Source organism: Punica granatum, chromosome 2, assembly GCF_007655135.1.
Source record: "Punica granatum isolate Tunisia-2019 chromosome 2, ASM765513v2, whole genome shotgun sequence".
NCBI classification, from domain to species: domain Eukaryota; kingdom Viridiplantae; phylum Streptophyta; class Magnoliopsida; order Myrtales; family Lythraceae; genus Punica; species Punica granatum.
The window spans coordinates 4,933,068-4,959,189 of NC_045128.1; the positions used below are offsets into that span (position 1 = coordinate 4,933,068).

Sequence of the window (26,122 nt, forward strand, 5' to 3'; positions counted from 1 at the left end):
ACCGCCTAGAGGGTGCAATACACCATGTGTCTCTAATTATGTGAACTTTGCATTCTCGGATATTCGAACTAAGGTCTTCACTCTGGCACATGCTTATTAACAACTAAACTTCTCCCATTTATTATTAGCTTTTAACATTTCATTATATTTGTTATACATCTAGAAATTTTCATTTTAAAGCTAATATTTATTTTTTTATTGCTTATATGTTAAATCCCTTCGGTTGATTTTACACTTTCACTCTTATTGTAATTTGCACCTTTTTTTTCTAATACTGTGTATCTTTTGTCTATAATTTATTTATTATTATATCTACAAAACTTTTGATGTGCAATCAATATTCATCAGTTTTATTTTAATAATTTTTGAAACTTCTATATAGACTTTTCTTATAATTTATATTTGTATATTTAGCTCTTTTTGAAAGAAAAAAAAGAGAAAAAAATTGAATATAAGTAGTCTATGGATCCATAGATATGAAAATTTGAAACAAAAACTTTCGTCGTATGTGGACAAAGACGGGAATTTGAGACATATATTTTTGTCTCATAATTAAGAGACGAAGTTTTCATTCTCCTTATTGGTCTCAAAGAAAGAGACAAAGTTCTACGTCTTATCTTCCGTGTCTTTGATGATAAACGGAATTTTTCATCTCAATTTAAAATTTTCCATCTCAAAATTGTGACAACTCATTTCATCTCAAAATTCAATCTCTATAGAAGAGATAGATTCTGAGACGGAAAGTATTGTCTTCATATTAAAGAAATAATACTTTTTTTTGTCTCCTAATCCATCTCGAATAATGAGAAGAAGATTTTCATCTTTTTTTCTTTTTGTATTTATTGGGTGATGGACGAAATTTTGCAAATCAATTTTCAAAATTTCGGTCTCAAAATAGAGATAAATCCATTCCGTCTCAAAAATCCTTCTCTATAAGACACTACTCTTGTAGTGTTTCTTCCGAAAAGTGTTCTATGGTAAGGGGAAAAAATCAATAAATTATTGGATATATAATATAAAATGACAAAACATATAGCAAGAGAATGAACGCGACTTCGATACTGAGGTATCGGTAAACCTTCAACTTATCATTGAGCGACTTCCCTTATTATAAAGAGGTTTGTATTATATAAAGGAAATGTTGAAAAGACAATTTTAAGAGAGAAAAAAAAAAGAAGAAAATATGTATGTCGAATTAAATAAGTTTTTCATCCGAAAAGTTTTACACAGTATGAGGAAAACATTTAATAAATTATTAATGTTTGAATAATATATAATGGAAAATATAATATGAGAATAAATGTGGCTTTGCTAATAATAAAGAGTCGGAATCCTTGGATAACCATTGAGCGACTTTCCTTTCGGAAGGGATTGTATCATAAGAATGCTCGGAAAAAAGAAAGAGTTCAACTGAGAAAAAGAAACAGTAAGATTTATGCGTCGTAACGCAAGTTTTCTGTTAAAAAGTGTTAATGATAAGAGGAAAAAATGTATTAAGTTATTAGTGTTGGAATAATATATAGTGACAAAACATAGTGTGTGAATAAATGTTGCTTTGCTAAAAATGAAAAATCGGTAAACCCTTAACTCATTACTGAGTGGCTTTTCTTTAATACAGAGAAAAATACTACAAAAAAGAGTTTAGTAGAGAAAAAATAATAAAATAAAGGCACATTCAACTGAAAATTAAATATTTATTTTCTTCTCAAATGTGTTTATGATAAGAGAAAAAATCTAGTGAATTGTTAATTCTTTAATCATAATATATACTGGCAAAACACTGGGAATCAACGTGAATGAGGAAATGCCAAATCATCTACTTATCATTGAAAGACATGCCTGACCTTGAAAGGATTGTTTCATGTAGAAGAAATGCTCCCCAAAAAAAAAAATCAAAGGGAAAAGGAAAAATATATGCATGTTGAACTCAACACAGTAGCTTCCCTTCAAAAAGTGTTCATGGCTGAGGACAAACATTGATAAATTATATGGAGACTTCGTGCAGTTGAACTCCGAGGTTGCAAATAAATATTGTTCAATTTATTTCTATATTAGTTGAAATATCACATGATTCACATATTTACTTCAGTTTTTCCGATCAATGATCAAGAATATTGGATGATTTGGTACTGATCACTGGACATTCCTTCTTAATATGGATAGTCATTCAAGGATCTTTAACTCAGATTTAGGTTTAACACCCGGACGTTGTTGCGAGTCCAACGGTTACTCAATCGTGTCTAGCTCATTCCTTATATGCATAATGAGAATAATATAAAATAAAAAAATTTTAACTTCTTGAGTATTTGATGAAAATATAATAATATATGAATTGTTATTTTAAGCACTTATTCATGGAATAAATTAGAACAAGTTTCAAATCACTTGAACCAACTCGGATTGATTATGTTAATGCCATTACAATCTTATAATCATTATTCTAGTCGCAAATATATGATTGTAGTAAGTATACTATTTACATGCTTATATCATTACTTTTCGAATTACAATACTATATTATAATGTTTTTATTAAGCACCTATATTATTATATAAAGTACCGAATTAACTCCAAAAACCAAATTTTGGTTTGGTACTATTAGTATAAATTGAATTTAATGAAATTAACTCATTGTTATATTATTTTTTGCTATAAAATAAAAGGAAATATAGAAGAAAGAATTAATAAATTTAGTTAAAACTCGAGACATCCCAAAGAAAAATATTCTAATGCACCAATAACATCCACTTCTTCATTTTATTCTCCAATGATTTTATATACAAAAAAAGTTGTGTGGTATAATTTTACGAAAAGTAAATATGCACGTGAGTATCAAAATAATACCCAGCTCACTTTTAAAGAGTGTGATATGTTTTATTTAATTATATATATAGCTATTTGTTAATTTTAAAATTTGATGTGAAAAGAAATAAAAAAAAAGCGATAAAAGACGGAAAAAATATAACTTTTAGTAAAATATTAAAACCGAGGAAAGACTGGGTGGAATTGAAAAAAAAAAAAGAAAGAAAAGGAGAGAAAAGGGACACATGCCCTGATGGATCCGTAAACCAGAGTTTAGTTATATTGAAGATTGAGATGTGTAATTTTAACGTCCCGCTTTTATGAACAAAAAAATTGTTTTAAAAACGGTATATATCATTTTTTTTCAGTGTGTACTCTGATATCCGAAAGTTTACTGGACTCAAAATAATTCAGTTCTAGCAAGGTCGACCAATTAAAAAGTAAAGCTCTTTTAGCGTGAATTTATATTTATAAGACTCGAATTCAAAACTTTACTTAAAATGAACAAGTAACGAACTATTTGTTAATTGATATCTTGATATGCTTATATTTTCTTAAAAAAAAATTTCCCATAATCTTTCTTTTTTTTGTGAGCTAAAGGGTTGAAGTCCAAAAATAATAATTAAAATAAATTAAAAAATACAAAGATGAGATATGATGGCCCTATAATATCTTTGAACAAAAGCAAATCGAGCCCGGATGAGCAAAGATTCAGCCTGTGAATACATTAGATAGCTCTATCACATAATTCGCCAACCAATCAGCTTACGCTACGCTACATACTCTTATGATTTATTTATATTAACATACGTGGTTTTTGTCAATCCTTAGCTCTGTATAAATATGGGGCAGCTTATTTTTATATTTATAACTTTATATTTATAGTCTTTTTTCATTGAAAAGATAGATATGCATTTCTTAATCTAATTATAACTTTATAACTCTCATAATTTTTTATATAAAACGTCAAATCTTAATCAAATCAAAATAAAAACAACATATTTAATGATACCAGATCCAAACGAGTTTGAATCGAGAAATTCCATATAAAAAAAAACAATGGGAAAACAATGGAAAAATCAATGGGAAAATCAATGGGAAATCCTGTTCAGCCTACGGGCTCTAAGGCTAGTAAACAATTGCTTAATCTTGGACGCCTCATGACCACAACCGAACTGCTGCTTAAGGGGAGATTATTCATAGCCAGTAGGCTGTGAATCTCCGCCATCTCGTGGCCACGGCGAAACAGTCGCTCAAGCAAAAATTAGTCATGGTCAACTTTTAGTTGTCCAGACAGGTTCAAAATAGTCGGGGCTCCATCTGATACCAGTTTTTGACCTTTAGATAAACCAAACAAGGAATCGATATGTCAGTGTCATCAAATCTTATTTTCCGGGTATTCCAATTCAAGCATACTCGAAGTAATAATACGAGATACTTTGTTGCAACCATTTTAAGTTGTGGATGAATGCAATTCAGCTCCCCCAACCTCACATAAGTTACTAGCTGGATACAAGCAACTTAAGAATGCATAACTCAAGCATAGAGGTTAATTCCCCAGAACTTCTCGGGGTTATTAGTGCGGTACTGTCGGTCCATGGACTTAATCAAGGCCATGTCTTCCTCAGTGAGCTCAAAGTCGAAGACCTCAAAGTTCTCTTTAAGTCTCTCGAGTTTCGATGTTTTTGGGATAACGACTGTGTTCCGTTGGATGGCCCACCGAAGTACAACCTGTGCAACTGTCTTCTTGTACTTCTCAGCAAGACCCTGAAGTAGGGGCAGAGAAAGGTGAAAGGTAATACGATGTATCTTTACAATAAAAGGACTACATCAATGTGTTTAATAAGCAGTAGGAATAACGTTTTGAATCAACAAAACACAGGAGAATAATACTTGCCTTGAGGATGGGATCGTCCAGGGATGACACTGTGCCGAACAACTCCGCATTGGCTACAGCACCTCCCAGGGGAGTGTGGGCTGTCACACAAATTCCATGCTTCTGACAGAATTTGACAAGGGAATCACGCTGAAAGTAGGGATGGGTTTCAATCTGATTGACTGCAGGCTTCACTTTGGAGTAGGCAAGGCAATCTCTTGTGAGGAAAATGTCATAGTTGCTGCACATGATTCATAATTTATCAGAGTCAATGGTTGTAAAGATATGCGCTTCAGTGTGCGGGAAAGCCGAAGAAAGTCGATGGCAATATAGGTAGAATTATGTAAAGCAACCACTGTAATTTGAGATTGATATAAGAAATTTCCTCGAAGAAGCACGAAAGATGGGCCAGAGCAGGAAAGAAATGAAACTTAAATTCAACACTAGGGTGGTCCCCATCCACGAATGAGCTTGCAACAACCTCTCATTAGGTCTTTTTAAACTCTTATTTTGTCCATCAATTGCATTCCAGATATATGTTTCCAAGAGCAAAGCCGAAAATATGAAGGATTCACTTGACAAGATATGGTCTCAATAAGAATTTTTTTTATTGATTATTGCTGATTTTCGTACTTAAAACTCTCTAACTAACATAACACGGGGAATCATCCGGTCCATCATGTGTTTCTACATTTGGAAATTTTCTCCTTTCTTTTCATATATGATGCATCTAAATCAATTATCTTTGGGATGACAACAATTTTTGCACGCTCTAACCCAAAACATATCTTCCGAGGTGTAATCAATACTTATCACTTTATCTTTTGTAGCATTCAAGAAGAAAACGAAAAGACAGCAACTTGCTGAATAGTATCCAAATTGTTTCAGAAGGCATCTAACCTGATGCCAATGCTGCGGACCAAACCCATTGAAACAAGTTCTTCCATTGAATGCCAGGTAGTTTCCAACGAAACTGTTGTGTCTATGTCCAGCACTCCATCAGCATCCAAAGCACTAGCAGTTGCACCAACTCCTGAATGGACATAAAAATATTTAAAAACAATAAATATGGCAACCTCAAAATCGTCTGGCAATATAAACAGCTTATGGCTGGGTTATATCTTTGCTTACGTATTCATGTATATGAGTAATTAATTACTATAACGAACTACTTACAACACTGACCTCAAACCCATGACAAGCCCACAAGCATAGATCCTGGAAAATCTAAGCCTATTCAAGATTCCTTCTAAGGAGGCAACATTGTGTTATATGAAGAGTAGAAGAGTTGATTCTCATACTCGACTTTTATTTCACAAGCAACACAAAATATCAACTTAAAAGTTATTGGATCCATACAAATAATGTTTAATCAAGAACACAATTATCTTCAAGGTGCAATTACATTAAAATGGAAATTCTGCATTATGATACGTACTGTAGGAAATGTAGGCTAATCAGTGCTCTAGTAAAAAGGAGCGACAGCTGATACTTCTCAAAGTCAATGACAACTTTTGCCTGTTTCTTGTTCACACAATTCGCCTTACTCATGAACTACGATGCAACACATTCTAAAGTTTGTATTTGTGAAGCTTCAAATATTTATCTAATGCAATTGCATCAACATTAAAGTACAGATCAAGTCTACGGGAGAAATATTCGGGCTCTAAAGAGTACAATTTTCAGAACGCCATTAATTGCCAGAAAGTCCGTGATTGTGGGTGGCCGTCAGATAATTACCAGTATGTCTAGTTGCAATAGGAAAGTGAACAAGATAGAGGTCCAGATAATCAAGCTGTAGTTTCTTCAGACTGTCCTTACAAGCCTCTATTACATGGCCGTGATCAGAATTCCACAACTGCATTCGTAATTTAAAATCGAGGAACACATATGTTATTACTCCAATAATAAGAAGGCTCTTTTAGAGGGAGAGAGAGAGGGAAAATAAGTTCCAGAATGTGTTAGTAAAAACTCGCCTTGGTGGTGATGAAGAGATCATCCCTCTTGACAAGCCCAGTTCTAAATGCTTCTGCGAGTGCTTCCCCGACTTCTGCTTCATTCTTATAATCAGCTGCAGCCAACACCAACTAGTCATTTCTTTTCCCTTTCCAGCAATGGCAAAGAGGAAATATTATCGAATAAACAAATGGGAGATCAGCCCCAATAAACATACCCAAGTAAAACGAAAGAAAAGAATACATCATGAACACGGCAGCAGTCTGCTGCGTCTTAAAAGAAAAATGCACATTCCGCTTCAACGACCGCGCGACTATCACCAAAAACTTACAATCTCAATCAATCACAACACGGCCTACTTGGAACATGGCACCACCGAAAGCCCTTCGGTTTCTTTCTATTCTTTCCCTACTGCAAGAAAATGAAACTCATTCCGCACCGATAACCACTGTAACATTGGGAACAGGATTTTCCTTTTAGCCTATCCATTCATAGACATCTATGTACATGTCAGAGAACATTAAAGCATATCGTCGACAATCACCACTACTCTGAATCTATCCCAAGTAAAGCAAACATCACAAGAACATTACTCGCCACTCAGATTAGGAAGCTACAGCAACGAAGCACGACTAGTTAGCAAGTGCAGAAATTTCCACTTCGGTAACTGAGCAAGTTGAGCTTTTTCAAGGACAGAGCGCAAGAACAGAGAAAACCCAGCGAGCAATTTGAACGTGGAAGCGACGGGGTTTTGGATTTACCGGCGCAATCGAAGTGACGGTAGCCGATCTTGATGGAGCTAATGATGAGGTCCCGGATCTCCTTGCCCTCCATCCGCCACACGCCTAGCCCCAGTACGGGCATCTTGAAGCCGCTGTTCAGTGTGATTGCTGCCATTGCCGATCCTCCCGAGGACGCGAGAGAGAGAGAGAGAGAGAGAGAGAGAGAGGGAGCTTCAGTAGACAGGCCGGGAAGAAGAGAGCTGACCCTGAGCAGTGGATTCGATGAGGGCCCGTTTGGCTGATACTGTCTCGGCTTTTTGCCAGCTGATGTTTGTGCTTTTCCTTTTCCTCAGTCTTACTCGCGCTGTCGAATTGACAGGTGGCAGCTTCTAAGCTTCTTATCCTTTACGGGCCAAAAAAGGGAAAAAGAAATTCAATGATGGAAATATATATATATATTTTTTAACATATTTTTATGTACTATTTAAAAATTTTCTAATCTAATACAAATTTTTAAAATTTAAAATACAAAATTTCAAAATCTTCTCTTACTTAGCATGCCTCTTCTTCCATCTAAACTCTCCCATCAAATGCACATGGCCGTTACATTTGCTATAGCTAGCCGTTATCTTTCACGTAATATACATAAATTCCCTAATTTAACACGCACTTTTAAAATTTTTTCTAAAAATGTACATCATTTCAAATCTTTCTCAAGTCTAGCACGTCGTCACATTACGTCTATTATTCGTCGTGAATTACTTACATAGCCGTTAAATTTGACTAATTAACCGTTAATTGCTATGTATAATCATTCCATTGGGAGCCCATTTTCTTTTTCCCTTCAACTCTTCCCCTCTTCTTCCTCATCCCATGTTCTTCCTCTTCCCCTCCCCTCTCCCGTTCTTTGTCATCCCCACAAGTAGAAATTACAGTAGCTCAGGGAGGCCTAAAAGGGACTGGACAACAGCAGCATGATAGCTTAGCAGCAAGAAGAGAGGCCTAGACCACCCCCAGCAGCAGCAGCAGCAGCAAGTAGGGAAGGGGCCTGAGCACCAATAGCAACACAGGGATGGTGATGGCTTTGGGGGAGGAGATAGAATAAAGATGACGGTGATGTAAATGGCAATGAAAGAAACATAGGAGGCCATAAAGGAGATGAAATGTAAAAGGTTACATAGGAGATGTAGAAATGCTATTACAAATCTCATGTTATCGATAAAAACTGTTCCCGCTAACAGCACGCATGCCCCAGGACAAAGTTGCCACGAGATAAGGCCAGATGTAGAAAAAGCGTGCAAGCCTGCCGGCCAAGGCCTCGGTTACCAATCCATCTTGGTCGTCTCTGTCCACACCGAGCTCTTCTGCACAACGCCTGAATGCTTCCACCATGTACCTGGGCTCGTGAGGCATGGTTTGGAGGAGATCCCCACAGGTCGGGCCAGGTCTGGCACGGGTCATTGTGAACCTGCAGGGAGTGCCAGGTTGGGAGTCCACCCAGACCACGTTGGGTCCACCGAGCAAGTTGTGGAGCCCTCCCTGGGCCTGCTCATAGGCCCCGCCTACCCAAGTAGTAACGCCCATTTTTGTTCCCGTCCAATTCATGCAAAGACAAGCTAAATTCTCCTCCAATTTAGGCGGCAACCTTGCCATCGCCGTCGCAGGTTAAATCTGAAATGGTTCCTCTCACAGTGGGCCTCTGGTCAAGGTAGTGAATTTGAATTATTGGGAAGAGGTGCCCTGTACCCCAGTAGTTGGGAATCGAGGTGAATATGCACAGGAAGGCTCGATAGTTCAGTAAGGATGGCTCGATGGTATGTATGCACAGGAAGGCTCGATGGTTCAGTAACGAGCTCAGAGACCAACTGGTGCAACCCATCGACTGCTGCCAGCTGCTTGATAGTCAAGCCCCCCTGCTTGAACTGACGGATGCAATGCTGCTTCAGCTGGTTGGCATGGAGCATGCACGTGTTTTTTTCACCTCTCATGGCTGCGGAGAGCAGGTTCGTGTACTCGGCGCGTGCATCATCTTGAAGGCCATCTAGGAAATGCTGCAGCTCAAGAAGAGTCGACTCAGCAGCATTTGAATCGTGTGAACTTGAAGAGAACACCTCGAAGATCAGAATTGAGTGGTGAGACATGGTCGCTCGGCATTCTCGCTGCAAGTAACCGGGTGCTTAACTGATCTTTGGTCACAGATTGAGCGGAGGGTCTCGATAACGGTTACGGCATATTCTTCCAGGGTGTAGCTGACTGAAACATCAGAGTCAGAGGCTTTGGTTCCATCATAGTCAATGCCAAGTCTTCCACCGAAGTCGATTTCTTGCATGTTTGCTCCAAGCCTGACGAGTTCGCAATAAATTTGAGCAGCCTCGAAGACCCCATCGGCGACCAACTTAGTTGTTGGGATATGCGAGCCAATGTGGAAATGCAGCAGCTGGAGGCAGTCTAACATCCCTGCTTGTTCAAGCTTTTTCAAGACGCATATCTGCATCGTGGACCTTGAAAGCAAGCTTCATCGCAATGAGTGCAAGGGAAATGTATTCCGCATCTTTGAACCCATTGCACACCAGCAATGCCTAGGGGGATCATCGCAAGGAGTAACTCCGCTTTTGAACCGGCCTTGAGCCCGAACCTGAAAGCCAACCCAAACTTCACAATGTCCTCCACAATGAACCTGTCTTGGTTGCATTTCACCGGGTATACACCCTGGTAGTGTGCACCGTAGCTTTGAGATGCCACAGCTGAGTCAAAAGCCGACTGCAGGGACTCGAGCCGGTGCTCGAGCATCTCAGGGAACCACGCGATGAAGGGAGGGCATAAGCCTAGGCCGCCGAGGACACGGGCTGTGAGACCTTCTTCACGAACTCCAAGAGGTCAATCTCCTGGGAGGGCAGTGTCTCCATGCCATGGGGACGCACCGAGATGTAGCCGGAGGGGTTGACGGTGAAGTAGAGAGGGCCCACCTCTCGACCTTGTTCGAGGAGGAGGACATGGATGTCGACCAATCAGTCATCTCAACGTTACCGACGGCAGTGTCTGGGAAAACCTTCGCCTTCACGGCAAAGTAGAACGGGGCACGGGGAGGGAACAGGGAAGGGGCCAACTTGGCCGAAGTGGCATCATCAATGCACTGTTCGAGGCCCGACATTTCTCTCCTTTCTCACACGTACAGCAGACGATACAGTCAATGCATCTTCCAACGAATCGAAACAATAGATGTGTATATACGGAAAATTTGACAAGAAAAGGATATTATCTCGTCAACTTTAATACGTTTATCACAGCGAGCTTATAGAAAAACAAGATGCTCCAAGGGAATACGAATAGGAGAGCAAAGCTAATGAAGGGACACTCTTATGGTGCTAAGAGATTGTCAATGTACCGAGGGAGATGGAGAGGTTGGGTTGGCACCTTTGTATAGGGAAAATTTTGCATGTGGAGAATATCACCACATGGAAGAGACTGTTACTTTATGGTATATCCACAGTTAATATGCCTCGATACCAAACACTCTCTCTAATCGGTTCGATTTATTAATGAATTATGATGCTGGATATACAGATGGAGCAATCAAGATGGGTCGGTTCAAGCTGTCCGATATTTATTTCATTTAAATAAGTTTTCGGATATAAGTATCGTGGATTGAGAATATTTGAGAGAGATTTATTTCTTAATAGATTGATCCAATTCAAACTGAATTAATTAAGATTTGCTGGGTTTTCAAATATTAAGATATATGTTGAAAAAGAAACATGATATACAAATAGAGCATAGAGTTATTCACGAGGGAAGGCCCGGAGTTTTAGAACTTCCTAAACATTTTATCCTTGATTTTTTTTCAGTGTATATTTATTTATTTATTTATTTACATTTGTTAGACGTGACATAATTTATGTTGTCAACCTATTATATAGGGAAAAAAACCACATAACTAATCTATACTGTTCACAGACTGCAATATATTGATATCAATAACATCTGTAGCAGTTTCCGATAAGGATCACCATTAAACTTAGAGAATATAAACGCCTGCGCAATGTGATTTTTTTTTTTTGGGATAAATAGTTCAATGTGAGTCATCAATTATATGTCCCGTTAGGTACTCTGGAATGTAATTGAAAGGAATGGATTTGAAATTCATCATTCTACTCCATTTCCTTGTATGAAAACACTTGTATGAGTTAGAAAGAGCATTCCATTCAAAGAGAAATATCTTTACAACATGATGAAATAATCATTCCTTCAAAAAACTTAAGAAATGTTCATTTCATCATTTGTACTAAGTTTTGCACATATTATATATTATCTTTTAGTTTTATATTTCTAAACTTATGATATGTAGAATGATATCATGAAAAATAAGTTAATCTAATTAAATTTAATACTTCATATTAATTATTTTTCTCTCAATATAATTACATTCACTATACAAAAATCTTTTCTGATATGGAAAAATATCCGGGTCAGAATCCACTCCCCATCACGAAGGATCCTTGGGTGTTCCTCCAAATCAGACCAGTGATGCGGGGAAAATTTCCTAATCAAAATCCACTCCCACTCACGAAGAATCCTCGAATGTTCCTCCAAGTCCAACCGCCCCTTCATTTGCAAGAAGAGCCCTCGGGGCAAGTTAGAAAGTATTTTCGAAAAGCATTTGGCAGAGACCTTTTAGGCTTTCTTTATATAAAGGAATAAAATTAAAATGAATGGGATGGAAGAGGCCTTGATAATGTGTTTACAAGCCTTCTCGGGCCTTTATTGTCCAATCGAGATTTCTATAAAATTATGGGCCGAATGCTTTATGAATTGAAGTTTACCTCTACATCACTTTTCATTCCATTTCAACGTACCAAGCTGCAGCCATAACATTATTATTAGTAAAAGAGTCTTAGGCCTTTTTTAGTTTGTGAGTGTTATTTTAAAATCATAATTCTAACTTAACTCTACCCACTACAAAACAAAATAACTCATATAAAGTCAAAGAATGGGTCTCATTTATACCACTTTTTTCCACAACAAAACAACATAACTCATACAAAGTCAAAGGGTGAGCCCCATTTATAACATCTTTTTCAAAATCAAAATCTGATTTTAAAATCCTACTATGAAACCAAACGCAACATTAACTTTTAAATACAAAGATAACACATACACAGATATTTGTGCACCTATATCAATTCACATCAGCTCATGTCAGTTCGCCCGTTATCAGTGCTAGAAAAGTGGTCCAGCTATTGATGGAGATCTAGTCAGGTCATAAAGAAATGCACAATTTGTCATGAAATGAAGTTGCAGGTCGGGCTAATACGACATACAGGTCAGTGAATCGTATTATGATGTGTGTGCCACTAGGGATGTGCAGCTTCGAGTATCTTTCTCTCTCTCTCTCTTTTTAATGATATCCGAACCTTATCCTATAAGGAATATATTCTAAAATTTTGGAACTGGATCCTATCATGCTTGGGATCTAAAACCGGAACCTACCCGAAACTTTACCCTATTGGAACCTATAACATTTTCTTTTATTTTTTGTACTCAAGCACAATAAATGAAATAAATAAAATCAAAAAGATCTCATTCACAATTACGTAAAACAGATAAATATCAACATAGATTAATCAAATCTCATTCATTCATCCATTTAGTGAACTAAAGGATTATGTAGCTCTCCTTAAAATTATATAGTAGATAAAGCAAATAAGCAACCAAAAGATTATATACATAGCATTTGGTAATTAAGTTAAGTTTGATTTAATTTGATTTGAGGAGATGAATACGAAAGTAGTTGTGAATTATATATAAGAGAATCTGAAAAAGAAGATAAAAAATAATGATTGTATTGTTAAATTGAGAAAAAAATGTTGAATAGTTGATGTCATTTAATATTAAATTATAGTTTAAATAATATATAAGAAAAAAGTATAAGAGAGAATTTAAAGAAAATGATAAAAAAGTAATGATTGTGTTGTTAAATTAAGGAAAAAATAAATTTAAGTTAAAACAGAATCAAACTTTATTACTAAACATAATTGCAACTATTTAGCAAAAAAAAATGATGTAGCCCTCCTTAGTAGACAAAGCAAATAAACTCTCCTTGAGATTTCGTAACTACTGACATTGCACATAAATGATTATATATATATATATATATTAAAAATATATAGGTCTCAGATACTAATTATGTGGGTATCTTGTATGTTGAAATCGAAATCGAAACATATTTTCATCGATTCCTCAAATTACTATCCAGAACCTACCTTATTTTCAACTGGAGTTATCCTAACCTTATCCAGGAGCTCCATACATTTCTCTCACTTTGATTACTTATGTCGGGTCTATTTTTCCGGTTTGCATCTTGATATTCGGGCCCAAAAGGATCTCCCAACTAAGGATTTCTTCATTTATAAAACTCAAACATGAGACATTATTTAACGGAAACATGGGGCAAATCGTTTGAGCAACCCTTCAGTGACAGTTGGCTAATATATATATATATATATATGTGCGCGCGCGCGTATATGGTCGAATTTTGCTTGAACGCATGCATCTTGAGAATTGAGATGGGCCTCACTGGGCCTGGTTTTTACGCTAGAGAAGCCCATGGGCTTTAGGCCCATCCCCAAGTACTTCATCTTCTCCGAATGCATGTCTTTTCTTTCCTCTTGGGAAGGGGAAGAGGAAGCCCGCAACAATGGCGATGATGCAGTGGTGCGGCGCGGTGGCGAGACGTGCCATGGCGGCGCAACGGCCGGCCGTAATCCTGCCGCCGGTGTCATCGGTGGTGGCAGCGGCGGGATCGGCGGGAGCGCCAGTGCTGTGTGGGCGGGGGGACAAGAGGACGAAGAAGGGGAAGAGGTTCAAAGGGTCGTACGGGAACGCGAGGCCGAAGAAGGAGAAGAAGATAGAGCGCATCAAGGACAGGGTTGAGGTCCCCAGGTCCACCCCTTGGCCCCTCCCTTTCAAGCTCATATGAATCTCAAAATTTAAGCCTCGAAGCTTCTTCCTAGCTGCTAGTAGCATTGCAGAAGTAAGTTAGGGTTTTGCAGAGTTCACAGTGCAAGATGTGCTTCCTGTTTGTGCAATATGTCTGGTTTGGCTGATGTTCAGTGGTTCATCTTTTGTATCACCTGGGCACTAAATTGCACCCTCAAATCGATTACTAAAAAGAACTAGTCGGCATGAATCTAATCGAAATGAAGTGTTTTCTTTTGAATAAGCCAGAGTGAACCCTGCTATATGCTCCCAAAAATTGCCTATCAGCGTGTAGTCATCTTTCTTACGAGCGAGAAACGACCATCTTCATTTCTTAAGTGATGCATTCCTATTTAGACGCTACAATGTTATTTAGTTGAAGATGATTTGTGGAAATAGATGAAGTAGGAATAAGTGACAGGTTACTTTGAATGTGTGTCTTTCATTGACGAGTTAGATAGATAGTGCATTTGCAATAGGCCCGGTACGCGGCATGTTAAGTTTTTCCTTTGTGGAACTACTGCTCTTGTGATTGAATTTGATCCTGTTCTACCATCTAGATATATATAAGGTTATCTACATTGGCAATGGAAGAAGTAACTTGCAAAACGTAGATCCTATTTATGGTAAGTTTCACAAGAGGATAGAAATAACTTGTCATGTCACTTAATCAGCTGGTACTAGATAATTATGAGGACTTGACTGGACTCTCAAAATCTATGTGACTATCACGATCACATGGTGCTGCTTGTACTTGAAATTGAGACGATGAACTCAACGATAGGTCAGCAAAGATAGGAAGCCCGAAGATCAACAGTAGGCTACCAAAGAGCATAGTCACCACCCCAATAAAGAATATCCAAGGTTTCTTCCAGCTTTCTTCCGGGTATTGTTGTGGATAAGAATCCAATGTACATTGTCCATAAGAGAATTACAATCATAATGAGGGAAATTGCATTCTTAAACATTGTAGCATGTAGCTGTGTCATTCTTGTTGATGCTTCTCTTTAATCTCGCCTTCTCTGCTTCATCCATCATGGATGTGCATGAGAAAGGTAATATTGGGCCGAATGTAGATTGTGAATATGGTAGTTGGAACTATGGATTAGCAATGAAGAGGAGAAGCAAATAGCAATTTGTAGAATCTATTGTGGATTATTGAATGACACAGTGCAGAATGTGTTTCCTGTTTGTGCAATATGTCTGGTTTGGCTGATGTTAGCTGTTTTGATTCAGCTGAGCACTAAACTGCACCTTCAAATTGATTGCTAAAAAGAACAAATCGGCATGAATCAATCGAAATGAAGTGTTCTCTCTTGAAAAAGCCAAAGTAAAGCTTGCTATATGCTTCCAAGAATTGCCTAACCATGTGTGTTCACAGTATATGTTATCAAATTGATCAGTGTGGTCATCTTTGTTACAAGAAAGGACCATCTTGGTTTCTTAGGTAATGCATTCCTGGCTAGATGCTACAATGTTGTTTAGTTGGAGATGATTTGTGGCAATACATGAAGTAGGGATAAGAGACAGTTACTTTGGATGTGCGTCTTTCATTGATGATTTAGATATTGCATTTGCGAGGCCCGGTATGTGACATAATAAGTGTTTTTGTTGTGGAACTACTACTCTTGCGGTTGAATGCTATCTTGCCGTACCATCTAGATATATATAAGGTAATATATATTGGACATGGAAGAAGTAACTTGCAAAACATAGATCCTCATTTATAGTAGAGATTTGGCAAGTCTTAGAGCATAATGAAATTTGTACTATATCATCTCGAAGAGGATAGGGAAAACTTGTTATGTCACCTAATGAGTTTGCAATTCAGTACTAGATAATTATGAGGACTTGACAGGATTCTGAAGATCTATGTTACTATGGGATCACATGGTGTTGCTTGTACTTGAAATTGAGATGATAAACTATACAATAGATAGGCAAGGATAGGAAGCAGTTGGGTACCAATGAGCATAGTCAATACCCCAGTAATGAAGTGGGAAGATGGTTACTTTGAATGCTAGTCTGTCATTGACGAGGTAGATATCGCATTTGCAATGGGGCTCATATGCAGCATATTAAGTGTTTCCATTGTGGAACTACTAGTCTTGCGGTTGAATGCTATCTTCTTGTGTGTGTGTGTGTGTGTATGGGAAATGATATCATGACATTATGTCATGTGACATGGTTGGTGCTCCAAACATAATGTCATGGTTGGTATTCCATTTGAAAGGTGTAGTGCTCCATTAGAAAAGTGTGGTATTTGCATAGTACTGGACTATTTTAAAGGAAGTACTACACTTTTCAAAGGGAGTGTTACACCTTCTAAAGGGAGTACCAACCATGTCACGACTACATGGTGTCATGGTAGTCTTTCCTATATATATATATATATATATATATATATATATATGTTTATCTATGTTGGCAATGGAGGAAATAAGCTGCATAACGTAGATCCCCATTTATTATTGAGATTTGGTAAGTCTTAGAGCATTATGGAATTTGTACCATATCATCAAAAGGCTTCACAAGAGTATAGGAATAACTTGTCATGTCACCTAATCTAATGAGCTCGCAATTTGGTACTAGATGATTATGAGGACTTGACAGGACTCTCAAGATCTACTATGTCACCATTGCAATCACATAGTTCTTGTACTTGAAATTGAGACGATAAACTCAACAATAGGTCGGCAAGGATAGGAAGCCCGAGGATCAATAGTAGGCTACCAAAGAGCATAGTCACCACACCAATGAAGAGTAACCAAGAGTTGTATGCTGGGTTTCTTCCGGGTATTGTTGCGAATAGGAATCCAATGTATGTCGTCCACAAGAGCATTACAATCATAATGAGGGCCACTGCAGTCTTAAATATTGTAGCATATGTCGCTGTGTCATTCTTGATGATGCTTCTCTGTAATCTCTCCTTCTCTGCTTCATCCTCCATGGTAGTCTTTTCTCAGATGTCCATGAGAGAGTTAATATTGGGTCGAACGTGGATTGTGAATACCGCAATGAAGATGAGAAGCAAACAGCAAGCAATTGATAAGAGATAAAATACCTACCGAGGGCATTACAAGAACCGTGCACTTCTGCTCTTAATGTAGCTTCAAGGGGAGTTAGCCGGTGTACCTTGCACATCTATTCATGGTTTCTGCATTGACATGAGCATGTGTTTTGAATTCGAACCATCAAATTCAAGTCATGTGTATGTAATGTTCAAAATGGCACTGGGGTTTTGAGTGTGACCCAACAGCTAAAAGATATTGTCGGTTTTGGTCCTCGATAGCGTGATATTAGCTATGAGCTTTAATGGTGTGTTTAGTGGCCTCAATCAGAGTACTGGTTCCAGACTCGATTCCCTTGTTCCTTGCCACCAAATGACATTCAATTAGAAATTTCAATTTCCATCCCATAGGGGTCCAAAAGCAACGGGGTCTAAGACGACCAAGATGCAATTGCCTATACGTGTTTTACTTTTGTAAAAGTTCCCCCAACGTAGTCCTGCCCGATAGAAATTACTGGTCATTGTTGACTGCTACATTATCAAGTCTAGCCTTTCAATTTACAGAAGCATGGACTCCACGAATATAGCCGTAACAGGTTGACATGCGAACACTGGTGAGCCAACCACGGCCTCAGGAAGGCCAAGTCGAGGCCATGATTGGCCCAATGATGTTCACGCTGATGCGACCAAACGTACAAAAATGATATATATACGTACGTATTTCATCATTTCTACCAATAACATTTCTTATCGATTTATATTCTATCAACTGCATTGCACTACTGAACGTACCATAAATGAACGAAGTTTAAAGTCCACCTGATTACAAAATCCCCCCGAAAACTACGCGTTCTATCGCCGTCCTCTCATGTGTTTATCACGGGATCTTCCTATTCTGGTCCCAAGGGATACTCTCTTTCCCCTAAGAACTTGCCTGGTCCAAGCTTAACATGAACAGTCGAAGTCCATTAGAGAATTGGATCACCTTCCCATAACTCCTGACATCTCGTGGTTACTGTTGGAGTACACTCTTAACGGATAATGTCATAGCGTCTTCTATGAACTTAGCCGAGTTGGTCTTCTGCAACAAATAGAAATGGTTTATCGTATATATCAGGTGCTGCTCTTGGAAATGGATGTGTCCACTATTACCATCCGCATTTGTTCGTATGTTAATTGGACTGAAGAACTCGTAAAATTTTCTTTATAAGGGAAAAGTTTGTCTTCTCCCATACAGGGGAAGACCTCATAATCGGTGGAAGTCGAACTTCGGATGCAGTTGATGAGATAACATTCTGTTCTCATGACATTTTCTTTTGGGTGTCTCCGCCCTTCTAAGAGGACTTCACCCATCAATACAACACAATACGTTTTACAAACATAAACTGCAGTGATGCTGTGATCCTGCGGCATGAGACTGATGACTATAATAGGGCTGGATTACAGATGCAGAAACCGAAAAGAAAGGAAGAACCAACAAAAAAGGCACTTGTTAAAGAGAAGTCTGACTGGATTTACATAATCCCGCCGACAACGCAAACAATCGATCCGTTTCAACCAACCGGGGAAACAAAAAAAGAATGCAAAGCAACTCAAGTGATTCAACAATCCGCCTAAGCCTCTGCTTCTTTACTGGGTAATAATCTGCCTAAATAAGAGAGAATCTCACAAAAGCGAAGCCATGCTGTTCTTCCACCCAAACGATCTCCTCCTACTGGGAGGAGTGCTGAAACTGAGCCCTAGCATTCCCTTCAGAGCATGCCCTTGCTCAGTGAACCTCACCAGCTTTGCAATGATCGAGGCGCTCTCCATTACGTGGTCCATGTCCTCTATTTCGCTCCACAGGCGGTTTGCTAGCTGAAGCCTCCTCCGCTTTGTTCCCAACCCAATGCCCCATTTCTCGAAGAGCCTCTCTCTTGCTTCTTCTGAGAATCTTCTCCTCATCAGCCTGCTGAGTTTCTCTCTCTCCCGTTGGAGAGCCTTCAAGCTGTTTATAAGAGAAAATATCATTCAGTTGCGCGGTATATTGCTATTGAGAAATGCTTTATTAGGAAGAAAACAAGCAAGGTATAACCTTAATTCTAATCAAGCAAGCAAAATTACGTTCTCTTAAAATCCTACTTCAGTAAACAACCGCATAATGGAGAGAGGATGAGGAAGAACCTTGAAGCAAGTGTGATAGTCCGACCATTTGCCACGGCTTGACCTCCGTCCGCAAACATTTCCTTCATAAAAGTAAGCCTCCGAAGCTCAACCTCCATGTAAATGGAATCAGTAGGATCGCCTCTGAAGAGCAGGAAGAAATAGGTTCTATGGATGAGTGGCACATTACAAGCTTGCCATAGTTCAATAATCCTTTTTTGCAGCCTCGCAAATTCCACGGGCCAATCGGTGGAATCCCCCACAGATTCCTGCATCGGATCCAATGCGACATCTTTCACATTCCTTCCCGCTGAATCCTGAATAAACAAATAGCAGTATTCAAATCAACCCTTGAGAAGCAGAACATCTACGGATTTCGGATGTTCCATCTAGAAATTAGAGTAGCATCCATCATTTGACATATTCTAATAGGTATTATTGTTGATAACAAATTTTTTAATGTTAAGTAAGAGATTGATTTGATCAATGCTTGTAAGTATATTGGCATGGATGCAAACATGGGCCATGAGATACTCTAGTGAGGTCTAGAGAAACAGGTAATAGAAAGTCTCCTTTACTGATCAAAAGTAATTCTCACCTTCTCCGCAAGTTGCTTTTCATAGTCATTTGCCATTTCCTTCATTCCAGCAACGAAGGTCTGGACGCTAGTAATATCTTCATCACCATTCGGGCCAATGCTTGGAGCAATGGAAGCAGTTCCTACAGACGATTGAGAATCGTTTCTCGACAACCTGGGAACTCCTTCACTGTAATTCAAGGGAAGAAATCTTCTAACTCCTTCTGGTCTCCCAGGAAAATCCTTCTGGAACTCATTAAGAGGGGTTGCTTCACTATTACCCCCCTCCTCAAATCCCAGAGAAGATCTGTTCAAGGCATTATCCCTACAGCTCCTGCTCCTGCTTAATTTGAAATTCGTAGAACTCGATACATCTTCTGCTACAGAGATTTCGGAAGATGGTCCATCGGGATGATCGACCAAAGAATCAATGGTCCTCTGCACATCGTTCAGTCTCTGCTCCAGAGCTCCGTAATTAGAAAGATTTCGAGTATGAGTAGTGTCTCCATTTTCATTTGATTCTGCTGATGTATTCTGAGAAGCTACCCCTCCATTTACTCCTGACTCCATAGTATTGTCCTCTATTAATTCTTCCATTTCAATGCATCGCACATCCTTGCAGTATTCATCAGGATCTTCTTCTCCATTTGTTGCTCTGGTGCCTTCCGGTAGTGAACGAGAGTCATCAGACAGGAAATTTTCTTCTGTGACGCCATTGCTATAAGTTCCATTCAACCTTTTCATTCGTATATTTTGCCCATAAGAATCCACCACGAGTGAAGACTCTAACTCGGAACAATCATCATCCCATGTTTCTTCAGCTTGCCAGTTAGGATGATTACCATTTACCACCTGTAGAGGAGGAAAGCAAAAGCAGGAGTTAATAATCAAAAAGCTACATCTCACCAAATTTTACTTGGCACAGTGAGAAGTACGTACTGGTTTTCTAGTATCTCTGTCATCTCCAACTAAACGTAGCAAATCTTCGACACGAGATTGAGCTAGATCCCTCTGCTTCGTCAACTCTCTAATCTCCTTCCCCATCTGAAATAAATAATGCCATCAAGTTCTGCGTCAACACATGCATAACTTGCCTTCATGACAGGTTTAAACACCACTTCTGACACGTAATGAAGATATTAGTGAAAATGGTTCAATCAACTTTTAGCGATCGAGCTTTATCATGACCATAACATAATAAAATTACAAAATTTAATTTCACATTTAGGTGAATAGGAAATATCACATAATCATGTGAGGCAGTAAATAACCTTTTCAATCTGAAGATCTTTCTTTCTAAGTAACGCTGCATAGTCACAGTTGGATGATGCAGTGGCTGGACACCTCAATTCATTTTCCAACCTCGCCAGTTCTTTCTGCAGATGCTTGACCAGAGCCTTGTCAGACATGACCACATTGACTTGTGCTTTGGTAGTAACTTCTTTCGCACAACAAGCGAACAACAGTGTGTTCCTCGTCTGCTCCACGTGGCTTCTTGCAGGGCTCAAAGTGCAGATTATTGCTGTTCTAGCATTCCCACCCAGGGCAGGCTGCAGTATTCTTGTCAGCTTAGAATCTCTGTAGTTTATATGTCCATTTCTCCCCTTGCTGCATAAGATTTATGATCTTGATTGTAATCTTGAACTTCACATAAGTAGCTTCTCATACTTGTGTCATTAAAGGAGATAGTGAAAGATTTATAACAAAAGTAGAGGATAATACCACAGGAAAGACGCAGATCTCATGGTCCGGATCCAAATAACCTTTTTTTTTTTCTTTACAAGGTTTTATTGAAAGAAACCAAGGTGCAAAATAAACATTAGAAATATTACAATATGATAGCACATGAAAACAACAAAAGAGCAACATATACCTTCATCGGTCTTAATTGTTGAGAACACAGCATAAGGATGAAATTGAATTGTTATCGACCATAAATTAATGTTGATGTACACTATTCCAGGACATATGCTAAGACAGCATTGACCAAGTACTAACTTGATCAAGATGCATAGAGTTGACAGATGGAAACCCTAAATTGACATCAAGACGAAGTGCCAACTACTATGCAGATGTTGTTTTGTCCATTGTCACCCCACTTTTGGTTGCTATCTTTGAATATCTTCTTTTATTTCTACATAAATCAATGAATCGACCCTTTATGAGCTCCAAAGAGCAAGGTTAGCAGAAATTGTTGCTGTTTTGATTTACTTCTTTTGTTCCAAGTCCATTTACAAATTGACTGTCAATAATCTCCAAAGAGAATGGCCAGCTCGAATTAAGTTACAATATAAAGATGGTGTGTCAACGAAAGCAGTCACGTAAGATCACTAGAGACTTCATTCAGGTATTAAACAGAAAGCTACCAAGAAATATGATGACTAAAATAACAAGAGGACTTTATTAAAAAGCAGTAAGAAACTTATTAGCTGTAGTAAAACTTTCAATACTTCAGAGGTCCTTTGGTGGATTCAACTATATTTGTACTAATTGATCATCAATAAAAGATATCTGGGGAAATATACTGGAGACAAGAAATTATAACCTACTATAATAGTAAGTATAATTATAATTCAACCAATTTAAAACAAGATGGGAGCAGTACTTATCGGTAAAGATGAGAAAATGCAGCATCTATGTGTCTTTCGTTAGTAGTCCAAAATCTTACCTTAGTTTACGGATAACTGTTCCAAGAGTGAGTAAACTGCGATTAATGTGGCAACCTTCTTTCAACCTTGTCCCAGCAGATAATGACTGAGATGCACGTTCACTACCCGCCAAATCTACAAAATTCTAGAATTCATGCAAAACATGATTAAGACAACTCACTCAAAAGATCTACCAGTAGAAATTTGTAGATAATTATTAAAAGAAGTTAAGATTGATGAACCAATACCACACTGGCAGCAAGAGTGGTTGAGTTATCCTTGCCTAAAAATTCCCGAGCAGAACTTTCAACTGTCTGCAGTAATCAACATGGAGACTCATCTTAATGGAGTTAATGGAAAAAAGAAAAAGCATGTATCCTATAGTCAATGAAATTTATTACCAAAGCGAGGGAAAAACAATTTACCAATCTGAGAATTTGATGGGATCTAGAGCTTCTCTCATTAAGGGATGTCTCTCCAATTTGTCTCTGAGCTGCAAGGAGACAGTTATGTGCTTCAAACACAACTTTCCAAATGTAAAAATTAAATTCAATCTGTTACTTTTTCCGGTTACCTTCACAGATAGATACAAGATCATTAAAATGGTTCCAATCCCTCAGAGTCTCCTCCATCACTTTCTCCACAATAGTACCTCTCTGATGAAATCAATGATCAGATTAACCTTATCCGCACAACAGAGGGTGAAAATGAGAAACAGAGCATGTATATACCTCAGGATCATCACGCAGCCTAAGTGGAGTATTGTCAGAGCTGAGGAGGTCTCTAATAGCTTCATTGTAGATTTCAATAGCAGAGAATTTCAACACAAAAGCTCTTTCTTCATGCTGCCAAGTGCCATAAAACATTCAGGTATTCATTGCAACAAAAATAATGTGATTACAACAAAATCTGCATTAAGCAATATAAAGCAAATTATCATACCTTATTTATGTAATCAAATATATCAGCTACAGTCTGCTCAGTGATTCCGTTCATGGTGTACGTCTTTCCACTGCTCGTTTGCCCATATGCAAAAATACTAGCTGGAAGAGAGAGAGTAAGATCTATAATCTGTACATGATAACTGGGGCATGGAAAGCGGTAACCAGGGACTATGCTATACTTACAGTTAATGCCACTAACAACTGACAGAGCAATTTGCTTGGTGCCTTCCTCATGCACTTGCCTTGTAGAGCAGTCACCACGGAATACTCTGTCTATCCAAAAGAATTGCAATAAGTAAGGTTTTCCCCAAGAAGAAAATTTCGAGAATTAGTACGGAAACATTTAGAAAGCTACTATTTTTTGCCAATCTGACAGGCAAAATATCAGAAGTTAAAAGAACAAAAAACATATCCACCGAAAAAATATGTTATCCACCGGGAAAAAAAAAATAAAAAAGATACAAACATGAAAACCTAAGATGGGCAGGCAATATCTTACCAAAAGTATAGGCAGATGGAAACAAAGACCCTTCCCTGAGGCTGTTCCGGTACAGGATTGTGGTGTCGTTGATGCATTCCCAATCTGCTACTTCATTAGCCACAACCTCCTTCTCACTCAATGGCCTCAACCTCACCAAAACAAGAATCTTCTCCTCGCGAGCACCCATCACTTGCATCTTCTCTAACTTTGTTAGCTCCTCTCCACTGATTTCACCCATTTCTCACACACTCCCGGGATTATTGATCCTACCAGCAATGGAGATGAAACTGAGCCATAAATTGAAAGCTTAACAAAGAAAAACAAACTCAAAGCACACCAAGCATTCTTAGACACCATTGCTTTCTAGAGTGCAAGATGGTTTAGATGTTAACAGCAAAGTAGTTGTACTTGCCAATGGTCATTAGCCCCATTATCTCCCGGGAGAAGCTAATTATGAGTAATTATCAAATCAAACTAGAAAGGGATAATCACCAACAGAAAAAGGGCAATATAATTTTATCAGCAAACCATAAGTTAATTATGGATCCCATCCAACGACCCACAAAAAAATAAATAAATAAAAGAAGAAGAAACTAATCATGGATTAGTTAAGATTAGGCCCCGTTGCTTAACATTTGACCCTGTTGTTCCCTCTCTCTTTCTCTCACTCTCTTGTCTCTCTCTCTCTCTTTCTCTCTCTTTCTCACTGGTCATGAAAAAGTACTAACCGCATGCTTCCCTTTCATTGCCACCCTTTTTCAACCATGATCACAATCAATGACAGAATGGATAACTTTCATTAGTGGCTACCTATCATGCTTGAAACCAAAGCAATAGAAATGCACATAAGTTTTCAGTTCCAACCGAGGAAAATCTGCTCAAGCAAGGTCCCCATCTCACCTCCAACCCTGTCCCCCTTTCTTTCTCTGTCCTCGCACCAATTTTACCAGCTCAAAAGAATCATTGGTTACTACTCCCAGGACCAGAAATCCCAACTCCTCAGCAGAAAATGAAACACGAGGAAAGCAGATTGACCAGAGCCTGTTTTACCTCGAAAGTCTCCGTCTTTGTCAGGCCTCAGCAACCCAGCAGAGCTCGCAGAGTCGCAGTGAGCTGCTTCCGGGATCCCTTCTCATCTAGCTCCGGTCGCCTTTAAATCACCACCTCTAGATCCCCCAAAATTAGAAACAATTAAGGAGATAAAACGGAAAAGAGAATAAATGCCGCACAGCAATGACAGAACCCCGAGTATCATGCAACTATCCGTTGCTATTAAAAACCAAATCGACCATTCACAACGTTAAAAAGCAGCAGCACAAGAACGATGCGATCCTCGCGGAAGGCTCCCACCGACGGAAGCGAAGTAGAGGAATTATTACAAGTGCGAGGGAGAACTCACATCTGATATCTGTCGCTTTTTGGAAAAGGAAAGTTTGTAGTTTAGTACCAAACCTGACAGGGAAGGAAAAGCGAGAGACGATAGAGATGCAAACGAAACTTAAGCGTGACTTCAAAGGCCTCGAAGCCGCAATGGGATGCGACGACGGGGCTTTACGCGACGAATAAAGAGTCAAAGACCGACTGAGCAGTAATGCAGCTACGGAGGGCGAAGTATGGAGTGAATCCAATCTCCGAATCTAAACAGTTGGAGAGCGGTTTCAGAAGACAACGAACCAGGCGCAGAGCATGGGGGAGCGCATGTCTCGATGCAACAGTGAGTGAGGAAATGGTATAGCTTCAACTTCCTTCCTGCTCACCGCTCAGCTCCCTGCCATGAGAGAACCAGAGAGAGACGCAGAGCTCCGAACTCCGAAGACCTTCAATGGCGGAGGATGAAGAAGACTAAGCGGAAGGGAATCTCTCTCTCTCTCTCTCTCTCTCTGCCTATGGAGAGCGGAGTGTGGAGCTGAAAATTTCCGATGGGGGGTCAGTGTCGTTGAAGTTTCTTTCGCCCCCGCGGTCCGTTCGTACGGATGGGGAAGTCGAAAT

General features: G+C 38.7%; 3 protein-coding genes and 1 pseudogene across 7 annotated transcripts; 1 reads left to right on the plus strand and 3 right to left on the minus strand.

The window, feature by feature from the left end:
- Positions 1-4,167: 4,167 nt before the first annotated feature.
- Positions 4,168-7,669, minus strand: LOC116197972 (NADP-dependent D-sorbitol-6-phosphate dehydrogenase). The gene is made up of 6 exons (XM_031528261.1): positions 7,396-7,669; positions 6,655-6,749; positions 6,419-6,536; positions 5,579-5,711; positions 4,700-4,919; positions 4,168-4,569 (listed from the first exon to the last, which is right to left on the minus strand). Exons 1-6 carry the CDS (start codon positions 7,529-7,531, stop codon positions 4,339-4,341), a joined length of 933 nt encoding a protein of 310 aa, XP_031384121.1. The 5' UTR covers positions 7,532-7,669; the 3' UTR covers positions 4,168-4,338.
- An 899-nt stretch (positions 7,670-8,568) lies between these two features.
- On the minus strand, positions 8,569-10,507 carry LOC116197423 (annotated as a pseudogene).
- A 3,495-nt stretch (positions 10,508-14,002) lies between these two features.
- LOC116193491 (30S ribosomal protein S31, mitochondrial) lies at positions 14,003-14,575 on the plus strand. The gene has a single exon (XM_031522210.1). It carries the CDS (start codon positions 14,051-14,053, stop codon positions 14,330-14,332), a length of 282 nt encoding a protein of 93 aa, XP_031378070.1. The 5' UTR covers positions 14,003-14,050; the 3' UTR covers positions 14,333-14,575.
- A 4,045-nt stretch (positions 14,576-18,620) lies between these two features.
- LOC116195691 (kinesin-like protein KIN-7E) lies at positions 18,621-26,044 on the minus strand. Of its 5 annotated transcripts, none has more exons than XM_031524996.1 (15): positions 25,808-26,044; positions 25,184-25,299; positions 24,152-24,399; positions 23,836-23,925; positions 23,651-23,751; positions 23,440-23,553; positions 23,283-23,364; positions 23,134-23,201; positions 22,957-23,022; positions 22,729-22,853; positions 21,332-21,668; positions 21,000-21,104; positions 20,082-20,912; positions 19,505-19,800; positions 18,625-19,328 (listed from the first exon to the last, which is right to left on the minus strand). In XM_031524996.1, exons 3-15 carry the CDS (start codon positions 24,369-24,371, stop codon positions 19,007-19,009), a joined length of 2,757 nt encoding a protein of 918 aa, XP_031380856.1. In that variant the 5' UTR covers positions 24,372-24,399; positions 25,184-25,299; positions 25,808-26,044; the 3' UTR covers positions 18,625-19,006. The 5 variants fall into 5 exon arrangements, with proteins under 5 accessions (XP_031380858.1, XP_031380859.1, XP_031380856.1 ...); XM_031524997.1 differs by lacking the exon at positions 25,808-26,044 and adding an exon at positions 25,533-25,551; XM_031524998.1 differs by lacking the exons at positions 25,184-25,299; positions 25,808-26,044 and adding an exon at positions 25,034-25,154 and having other exon boundaries at positions 18,621-19,328.
- Between the last annotated feature and the right edge of the window lie 78 nt (positions 26,045-26,122).

Bases quoted from the DNA above. Each gene is read 5' to 3' on its own strand.
- LOC116195691 (XM_031524998.1), bottom strand. From the start codon at position 24,371: ATGGGTGAAATCAGTGGAGAGGAGCTAACAAAGTTAGAGAAGATGCAA. The intron at 22,854-22,956 runs GTATTGGTTCAT...CATGAATTCTAG, and splicing joins CCACTCTTGCTGCCAGTGTG to AATTTTGTAGATTTGGCGGG. The intron at 21,105-21,331 runs GTTATTTACTGC...TATTTATTTCAG, and splicing joins AAGATCTTCAGATTGAAAAG to ATGGGGAAGGAGATTAGAGA.
- LOC116197972 (XM_031528261.1), bottom strand. From the start codon at position 7,531: ATGGCAGCAATCACACTGAACAGCGGCTTCAAGATGCCCGTACTGGGG. The intron at 6,750-7,395 runs GTAAATCCAAAA...TGTTGGCTGCAG, and splicing joins CCGTCACTTCGATTGCGCCG to CTGATTATAAGAATGAAGCA. The intron at 4,920-5,578 runs GTTAGATGCCTT...AATCATGTGCAG, and splicing joins GTCCGCAGCATTGGCATCAG to CAACTATGACATTTTCCTCA.
- LOC116193491 (XM_031522210.1), top strand. From the start codon at position 14,051: ATGGCGATGATGCAGTGGTGCGGCGCGGTGGCGAGACGTGCCATGGCG.